We start from the raw sequence: 10672 nt of genomic DNA, 5'->3' as shown, positions 1-10672 counted from the left end.
TTTCTCGCTTTACTTACATGAAAAAAGTGATTAAAGAAAATAATTTTGATTCTTACAGGTAGATTAATGCTACTTGGGTACCATCATTCAAGGGATCATTATTTTTTTTATGAAAAGGAAAATATATTATAATATAAAAATACATTAAACTTGAGAGAGAAATTGTTTTTACCTTAAAACCTTTTTCCATCATCTAACATCCTTGAGACACATCACCGCAATTTTTTTTTTTCTAAGGTTATTTTTTTGCTGATAATTATAATATTATCGCTGAAGATGATTTATTATCAATTGAGATCGGTATCATCACTGTCGATCACTTATCACGGTCAGTAAGTCGGTAATTTACCATCAAAGTTATCGCGGTCGGTAATTAGTGCGGAATCAGAACCCACTTCTTGACTCGGCCGGTATTGCAGAGTGATCTAGAACCGGCCACACTTATCTACTATTGTAGTCCATTACATCCACACAACTTTAGGAACAATTCAAGAAAGCAATTTCAGAGGATTATATACGTAGATTCGGTGAAATAGATGAAATTAGGAAGGCATTTGTATTCATTAATGTAGATTTCAGCAAAGAAGGCTCTTGAGTTTTTTTAATTCCTAATATGTTACCCATCACTTATACAGAAAACTCTGATGTCGAAGTTATTAATGATACATCTCAATGATGACAATCAATGATTGTACTGAAATGTATGATAAATTGAACGAAAAACAAAGAGAAATTGTTGTTTTTGTTTTAGCCGAAATTGTTAATCAAAATAATAATGATAACATTTGTAATTATATCTACATAGATGGACCCGGAGGATCGGGCAAAATTTTTATTCACATAACTTTATACCATTTACTTAGGGCTGAACATGATAATATTTGCGATACAGCTTACACTGGTAAAGCTCCAATGGCCCCTAGATATGCTTTAGAAGTAGCAGATCCACTTATGCGTGATATAATGATTAATGATACACCTTTTGGAGGAAAAATAATGATTTCAGGCGGTGATTTTTGACAGTTGCTTCCAGTATTAAAAAATGCGACCCGGAGCGAATCAGTAAATTTATCGCTTTAATTTAGTTCCCTATGGCAATTTTTCAAGATATTTTCTCTTACACAAAATATGCGTGCGTTACAAAACGAAATTGAATTTGCGAAATTATTATTAAACGTACGAGATGGGATTCTGAATGATTTAACTGATAATTTAGGTCTTCCACAATTTTCAATAACATTGGCATTTGCAATGACTATTAATAAGGCCCAGGGTCAAACATTTCAAAAAATCGGTGTTGGTTTAACAAAAGACCTTTTTACTCATGGTCAACTTTACGTTGCATTGTCAAGAGTTTGTTCATGGGAAACATTAAAAATTTATATCGGTAATCAAAGAGATGAAAATGTTCTAGAGAATTATGTCTATCAGAAATTATATCGATAGATCCTCATACATTTTATACAAGAATTATGAGTAATTTATTTTTCTGTTTAATATAATCGAACGTTTGTTACAATGATTACTATAATTTCTATTTTCAACATTCAAATTCTACACTATTGGATACGGTTCATTCCAATTAAATATCAACAGAGCATCGATCTCTGACCAACATCTATAAAATATCCTTTTTTAGAATATATAAAAGAGATCTAAAAAAGATATTCATCAAATAGTCAATTTCTCCATTGATCTTTCTTAAATCATTTTTTATTTCACTTTCGCGCAATAACCGTTTTGTTTTAAATTAACCGACAAGAGGGCTGCATTCAAATAAAACTGATTATGGCGCCACCTACGAATAATTCTGCACATGCGCGACAAGTCGATTTTCAGTATCTTGCGTTTTCCTCATTCTTTATCATTGTGGCTGCCATTTTAACAATAATCGCGCAAATTTTTATTTTTTTATAAAAAATCTGAAAATGGCTAACGAACCAGAGTTATCCAGCTTCACGTCGAATGATGAGATTGACAATTGGATCGAATCCGATAATAGTATGTAAGTATTTTCTTATTCTGCGAAGTTTTAATGACATTTTTGTATAAGAAATTGAAGTACTTGAAACTCGTGTGCTCATTGAGATGAAAATGGCAGCAGCATGAATCAACGCGTTAATTTCTTATAAAATTTCCATTTTATAGGATCTTTAAAGAATTTATCGATACAATTCGAGGAATAAGGAATGTTGGGCAACCACCACAAAAAAAACTTCTGAAGATTATCGTCAACAACGGTCAAGGTCCCTGAGTGAGAATTTTGTTCTGGAACAACTGAGCTGATAAGTATAATCCAAAACTAATTTGTCGAAAAGTATTTAATTTTTTCAATAAATATTAACATAAAATTTGAAAGATCTATTTAAAGAAAAACATTCACTTCAAATTTAACATCGTTCTGGTTTTTGGTTAAATGATTGAAATCATGTGTACCCGTTCTTCCCGCCTTAATACTACTTATTCAATACCAGAAGAGAATCCTGCACTCATAGAATTATCTATTATGCAATTTACTACCATTACTCTTGGTCCTCTACTGAATGATGGTACAAGTCCAGAAACCTACGAGATAACAACGATCGAGAAAATCCCCAAAGTTAGAAATCATGTTGGTAAGTAAAAATAAATTTATTAATTTATAAAATTCTTTTTTTTCGATTTTTATTATTTATTTATGTATCCATTTTTATAGAAATACGTAGTTATGTAAAAATTCCTTTTTACCTTATCGAAACGAAAGTTGCCACATGCGGTTCTGGCTTAATTGTGAATGGACGATTTAGATTACGAGCTAACGTTACTCATTTTTCAAGAGATGACACTATTCATATTGGCAGCAGTGTGCGAATTAGAGGAGAAAAAGTTGGATTTTGGTATGTACACACTTTTTCATGGTCTTTCCTAACCTTTTTATTAACTGTTCGTTATATAAATATATATATCTTTTCGCAGCTAACAACGTCTATTTACAAGTTCAGAGTTCTGATGACATTGTATTATTGGATGAACCCGAAGCTTCTGCAAGAGATCTTCAAAATGGAATTTTAACACCAAAACAATCATTAGAAGATGACTCTAACCTTGGAAGCACTCAAAAGCGAGATCTATGGAGTAAGTCCTCCATAGATTGATTCAAACCTTTACTTGAAATCATGCTGAATTTATAAAATTTGTCTCTCATTTTACTAATTTTCAAATTTCAAAATCACTTATTAATTGATATGGATAGTATATCGTAATTTGAATCGAAGTTTTGGATTTATCATACATTCTAGAAAAAATTAATCATTTTTTTTAACGTTTTTTTAATCAGTCACATGATTACAATTCATTTTTATTTTATATAAATGGAAAAGGTTTTTTTTAGTTCAGTCCATAACTTTAATTTGAATTATGATAGAATATTATGCTTTCAATAATTTGAAAATTGAACAATTCAAAGTATCGTACTGATAAAATACCCTTCTATGGTTTTCAAAATTAAAACATTCTAATTTTTTTCTTTTGAAAAGAAAAAAAAGTATTTTTATATAATTAAGCAGAACCTAAATACTTTTAAACTGATAGAAACTTCATGCAGTATTTAAAGCTAATCATTATTTTTAAAAATGGAATAGTACAAATAATTCATTAAGGAAGTCGGGTGACAGCTACGTGATTTGTTGAATGTTTAGAATTTTTTTGATTAGTCATCCATATTATTATTTTTAAAAATAAAATTTTCTATTTATATTAACATTTATCGTGTTCAATTATTGATTTTTATTGATTATATTATGGTAGAATATTTTATATTCGTTACTTGAGTAACGTATTAAAATATTGTGAAAAATGTTTGGCAACGTTGCATAATTCTCGATGGTCAGCGGATTACACATAAATCTCTACAATTATTAAGAGTGATTATCTGATTATGTGTGAGAATAATTATCGAGATAAAGATGGTCGTTTTTGCAAAAGTAATAAAAGAAAATGGAGAGAAAATATTGCAGCAGCAAATTCTAAGCGTCAAAAAATGAATAAAAAATATTTTGAAGGAAGAAGAGTGATTGACATTGTTAGGTTAGGTGAAGACATGTGGTGCAATGCGTGTAATATTCCTCTTTCGATGCAATTCATTAAAGAAGAATGTTTAAGAGGATTAGCTAGTGTCTTTAGAATAAAATGTTTCAAATGTGACATAATTTATTCAGTGAAAACTTCAAAACAAGACAGTGATGATGGTACCTATCACATAAACGGATTGCTCGCTTTAGGTAGGTTGAATTATTGTTTTAATAATAATCGTTATTGGCATCGAAACTTTAAAGTTCCATACAGCCGTAATGATTGTTTTATACTTGTCATTTGAGTTTACAATGACAATTCTGTTTACTGAATGAACCATATGATTTTGGAGCCAATAAATTATTTTTTTTTTTTTAGCAATTTACGATGCTGGTATTGGATTAGCTGAAATAAATAAAATTTTAACTATTTTAAATATTCCACCAGTTCATCAACAACTATTAAAACGAAATGAGAGGAGAGTTGGAATAGCCATAGAGAAAGTAGCAAAAGCAAGTTGTATTGAAGCTTTGAAATTAGAAAAGGCCATGACAATACAAGACAGGTTCTAAATATTTATTTAAAAATAGCAATTACTGTGTGTTTAAATTAATAAATTGTTGATTAACCCTAACGCTGTAGAAATTAATACTAAGCTTGATGTGACTAACAAAATGGTGTGGTGAATCCATTACAACAAATTAATTGCAATTAATGAAAATTGTAGTGTAGAATACAATTTTTGCATAGATGTTTAAAATATTGTAGTTTCGAGATTCATCAATTGAGATATCAAAAAATCTCTTTATGAATAGCATTTTAATCATATTCATACTTTTCTGAGCAGAAATAATCATCAATAGAAAAATGAAAATGATTTATTAAGGCTTTTTATAAATAGATTTTTTCGATTCAGCATCTAGAATTTGTACTAAAGTTTGATTCCGTAAGTATCACTGGTAACAGTAAAGACATCGAAATATATCTAAAATGACAGAATATACATAATAATATTTATTGTAGATTAAATCATGAGGAATCAACACTAATTATTGACTTGGATGGTGGAAGAACTAATGACGAAGACACTAATTGTATCATTGACATTAACAATGATAAGGAGATAAGCGATGATATTAAAAATAATAATAAAATAACTTATAATACAGAAATTAACAATAACGACGAGATAAATAATAAATTCAAAAATAACAATAAAATAACATTTAATATGGAAATAAACAATAACAAAGAAATAATTGATATCGAAGAAATTAACAATAACAAAATAATTATTAATAACGAACAAATCAACAGTAATAACAGCGATATTATTAATAATAAAAAAAACAGAAAATATGTAAATCCTGACATTATCTCTTTTAGTGAAATATCTGAAGGCAGAAGAAAAAATAAGAGTGAAGAGAAGAAGCAAAAATTGAAACAGTGGAGAGTTTTAAAGAAAAACGTAGAACTGAAAGAATCAAAATTAAAATCAAAAATAGAATTATTTGATTTACCAAAAACTCGCGATACTCGCAAGGCTCTTGAAATGTAAGTTTATATTTTTTTACGTTATCATTTCATTTTTTCCGGTTGTCTAAACATACTTGTCATTTTTTGAATAGGTTAGATGTAAATACGCTTGCTACAAATGGAGAAGTTGGCTGTGCTTTTGGTTTGGATGCAGGTTGGCAGAAAAGCGGGCGTGCCCATAATAGTCGCACAGGTATTAAGTTAATATTTTTATCATGTATTTATTAGTGATAATGATTCATTTACAGGTCATTGCACTGCTATTGGTCGTAATTCCAATTTATGTGTTAGTTATGACGTTTGTACAACCGAATGCCGACTATGTGCACGTGGTGTTTCTAGAGATCAGCATGACTGCCGGATTAATCATTCCGGAAGTGCCAAATCAATGGAACCAGCGATGGCTGAAAGAATGCTAATTGAAAATCTTGATTTTCAAGTCGAGGGTGTAAAAACTACTATTTTTATTGGAGATGATGATTCGTCTACTATAGGATGTTTGAGGAGGAAATCAAATCATCCTATTACTAAATTATGTGATAAAAATCATGCTATCACTAAAGTTACGTCAGCTCTTTATGGGCTTAAATTACCAACTATGGTCATCGATTATTTAAAATATCTTTTCAAATGTGCCATTGAAAACAATAATGGTGACGTGGAAGTAACTCGAAAAGCTATCTTAACTATAGTTCCTCATTCTTTTGGAGAGCATCTGGAGTGTGGAGCATGGTGTAAATATAAAGATAATCCTGAGAAATATCAACATAATAGACTCCCTAAGGGCAAACCTTTGACTGGTGAACAATTGAAGGCATCGCTGACTTCTCTTTTTAAACGACAAGCTGCAAAAGCCGAAGAATTAGCACCCGGTGCATTAACGCAAGCGAATGAATCTCTTAATCAAATGATTGCAAGACATCATCCAAAAAATAAATTTTATGGAGCATCATCTTCAATTCATGCTCGCATTGGCGCTGCTATTTCTCAGAAAAATATTGGAACTACTTATGTTGATGTGGTTAAAAAAGAGCTTTCATATTCTCCTTCGACAACAAGAGCAAAAAAATATAGAAGCTCACTTGATGAACGAAGGAAAAATCATGCAATCACTTCTCAAAGTACTGTTGGAAAAAAACGGAGACGTGCATTATTTGAAGAACGTCGTAAAAAAAATAATGTCATTGAAAGGAAGGAAGGTATTTCCTACCAGTCCAATTGTGGAGTAGATATTGGTGTAAACTTTATTGATAAACCTATGGTTTTAGAAAACAAATTAATAATTACAGAGAAGTCCCAACTCGTGTATTTAGATATTGAGAGTACAGGATTTGTAGGAAGTGGAATAATTCAAATCGCAGCTAAATATAACAGTGATGAATTTAGCGCATATATTATGCCATCAAAAAATAATCTTCCTCACATCACAGACTTGACTGGCATCAAATTATACAACGGGACATTGGTAGTAGATTCTTCACCAGTTTTAACTCTCTCACCTCGACAAGCAGCCAATGAGTTTTTATCATATTTAAAAAATTTTGGTGAAAATATTATATTAGCCGCACACAACTGTTTTACATTTGATGGACCGATGATTTTACAATTCATGCAAGAAGTAGATGTAATAGATGAATTTTCATTAATCGTGAAAGGTTTTACTGATACATTACCTGTGATGAAGAAGCATTTGAAAGATCGAACTAAAGCTAAAAAAAGATTCAAATTAGAAATTCTTGCACAAGATTTTTTAGAACCAGAAAATATTGGTAGACTTCATAACGGTTTAACTGATGTTCGTATTTTGTTTGATTTGATTCACCACCCACTGATAAATATTCCTGATGACAAGCTTTTTGAAACAGGAGTTACTGTTAATTATTTATTAAATCGGAAGATTATACGTGATGCGTCCAAAATGAAAGAAGCTCCATTAAAAAAAGTTATTTTAGCGGAAAAAGATGAAAACGGAAAATTGTCAAAAACCGAAGGAGTTTCTGCAGGTATGATTTCTAAGATGGTACAGGCAGGAATTACCATAGAACATTTAAAAGAAACTTTTATTAATTCTGGGAAAGAAGGAATAAAATTACTACTTGGACAAAATGTTGGAAGTCAAGCACGAGTGACAACAACAGGAAGAATTATTGATGCCATTGTAATGAGATTACAAAAAATTTGTATTATTAAATAAGAAATAAATAAGATAAAATGAAAAAAAAAATTCTAACATTATTTTTAACAAACCTAATATAAAGTTTTTTATTTTCTTTTTAATCTAACCTACAATAATTTAACTTATAAAAATCCACTCATGTGGACTAATTCAAGTTTCGCGGGTGTGCAACGTTGCCATATCACGCGCATCATATTTTTCTATTTGCTACATCAGCCATTTTTAAGAACTCGAAGGTGTTTTACACGTTAAATTTTTATATTTTCTTCGTTATTTCAACGATGCGGCTCTTGTTCGAACATGTAGATGCGTTCAAAATCGTTTTGTGAACCTAGAAACTAGTTTTTTATCTTATAATATTGGGAATCCTTGATAAAAAAAATCAAAAACTTTTGACAGCAGAGAATTCTTCTACACTGTCAATGTTCGTAAATGGGAAAAAAAATTTTTTTTAAAATTAATATCTCTGTATCTAGACCGCAGTGAAAATTTTCCTTTCGACAACTAACGCATCATAGGCTTCTTTACTTAAATAAAAATTTTCATCATTTCATCTTGGAACAAGTGTTATCACCCGACTACCTTAAGCATAAAAAAAGCTTTTACATATATAATGTACTTTGTGATTAAAAAAAAATGTGTTCTTTGATATTTAGATACGATAAATATTTTTTCATGGATCTATATAATAAATATAGTAAGATGTTAAAAGACTTATTAATATTAATGTTATGAAAAAAATTTAACTCATTAATTTTCAATAATTTATACTAGATTCTGTATAATAGTTACCTTTTAATAAAAAATATTTCAAATTTCACTTCTGTTTTTTTGGATTATTTTTGATTTTTATTCAATAAATTTACTTTGCAAATCATTATTCACATTCATATATTTTTTATTCAACGTTTGAACAGCGCGTGCACGGCGCGCTATTTTACATTTCTAGTACTAGATATAAAAAGTAATAATAGCTATAGTTATACACAACGAGACAACTCACTCCTCTTGAGTAGGCTCCGGTAGACGCAAATTCATTACCACTTTGTGGTAAAGATAGGAGTAGGGTCTGCCAAAGTTACCCTATTCTGATTTCTTAAAAATTTCTTCGCACTCGGATACATATTTCTCAATGATACAGACTTAAATTGTCTTAAATGCTTGTGGTCAATTATTTTTTTATTCCTTTTTCCTACATCTAATAAAACAATACACCAATAAACTTTTTAACTACAATTAAAAACCTGTTTAGTACTTAGAAATTTTTAAAAAAATAGAGGGCATTGTCACACGTCAAATAGCTACTCATGTCCTTTCGAGGAAGGGGAGTGACCTCTGTAGCACCAGAATAGCGTATTAATACCTATGTATCCAGAAGAAATGGCCGACTGTTGAAGCAAAGGATCACCGATGTGCCAACGGACGACATACACTCCAAGGTTGATAATATAGGGGCCATGTTTTTAACCTGATATATGACCCAGCCAGCATGAACGCATGAAGAAGGCTAGTAGATAAGCAGGGCCGGTTCTGGATCACTCTGCGATACCGGCCGAGTCAAAAAGTGGGTTCTGATTCCGCGCTAATTACCGACCGCGATAACTTTGATGGTAAATTACCTACTTACTGACCGTGATAAGTTATCGACACTGATAAATTATCGGCAGCGATAATACTCGATAAGTTACCTTTAGCGATAATACCGATTGCGATAAGTTTGTGGCGATAAATTATCGGCAGCGATTGATTCTGATTTTTTTTGTTTACCGACCTCGATAAATTATCTTTAATGATAATACCGATTTTTCACGAACCATGATTAAAATGTCACTATCAGCAATAATAACTGATTTTCAAAGTTTTGTCAATGTATATTCTCTTAAATTTGCGCTACCGACTATCGAGTTTTTTCTGGAAATAAATGAATGAAAACAATAATCCTAGAGTACACAATTTATTTATAGCAAAAAAAAATTTGATTAATACATGAATTATATAATCATAACTATATAATGTATATATTTTTTACAATATTTTATGTTAGTTTTCTCATTTGCGCACTTAAAGGTTTATACTCTATTATTCGATCATGTAAGATCAAACAATAGGCTGATGTGTTAGCAGGAAAAGCTTTCGATCATTCAAATTCCAGTTGAACATCAGCTGGTCCTGATTTCAAGGATTTATTTTGTTCAAAACAATCAATTACAATGAGTAGTGCTATATCTATAAATTTTTTTTTCGTGACTAGAGGTTCTGCTTCTTCATCATAATATGATGTTTGAAAATCTTTCTACATATCATATAATAAGGCAAATTGACTGTTACTTACTGTCAAGATTCATGTTGCCATATAGATAGCATTGTGAATTGAGGAAAAGTTTTACATCCCTTATATCACAATGATCGAAATGACTTGCATCTTTTGTAGCATCATTTTTGCGTGCAGTTTGGAATCCTAATATAACATAGCGGGGCTTTTCCAATTGAGTTGATGTTTTTACGACCCATACGTGTTTGGTTGTGTTCGGCAGCATTGGATATTCATACAATTCCCATGATCTGAAACTCACTGGAATCGGTGGGTCTTTTGCAATGTAATTTAACAATTCAATTTTTTTTATGTCTGCAACAGTAACATAAGGAATGATCCATTCAATTTTTATGAGCGTAATCGTCTCTTCAGGTTCCGCTGCAGCTTGTACAATTGCATTAAGATCGGTATTTGAACGAGTAAGTATTAATTTATGTTTGGCATTAACAATTATGCGATGATAATCTGCAGCAAATCCCAATAGCATATGTAACGGTATCGAAACATCAAAGTATCCATTATCATTGAATAATCTTTCATTATCAGTTACCCAACCTGCATTACCTAAATAATTTTCTTGACCTGGACGAAGAGAT

The 10672-nt window shown here is 30.6% G+C and overlaps 2 protein-coding genes across 2 annotated transcripts; both read left to right on the top strand.

The window, feature by feature from the left end:
- Positions 1-3842: 3842 nt before the first annotated feature.
- On the top strand, positions 3843-7173 carry LOC118065352 (uncharacterized). The gene is made up of 6 exons (XM_035080556.1): positions 3843-4259; positions 4429-4615; positions 5074-5604; positions 5679-5779; positions 5835-7104; positions 7149-7173. The coding sequence occupies exons 1-6, from the start codon at positions 3917-3919 to the stop codon at positions 7171-7173; spliced, it is 2457 nt and encodes an 818-aa protein (XP_034936447.1). The 5' UTR covers positions 3843-3916.
- Positions 7010-7810, top strand: LOC118065346 (uncharacterized). The gene is made up of 2 exons (XM_035080551.1): positions 7010-7589; positions 7668-7810. The coding sequence occupies exons 1-2, from the start codon at positions 7181-7183 to the stop codon at positions 7778-7780; spliced, it is 522 nt and encodes a 173-aa protein (XP_034936442.1). The 5' UTR covers positions 7010-7180; the 3' UTR covers positions 7781-7810.
- The last annotated feature ends 2862 nt before the right edge of the window (positions 7811-10672 follow it).

The sequence above is a fragment of the Chelonus insularis genome, unplaced genomic scaffold, assembly GCF_013357705.1.
Source record: "Chelonus insularis isolate UGA/USDA-ARS -01 unplaced genomic scaffold, ASM1335770v1 contig_30_pilon, whole genome shotgun sequence".
Taxonomy (NCBI): domain Eukaryota; kingdom Metazoa; phylum Arthropoda; class Insecta; order Hymenoptera; family Braconidae; genus Chelonus; species Chelonus insularis.
Note: the sequence above shows the minus strand (reverse complement) of the source record. Positions and strands in the feature narration are given on the sequence as shown.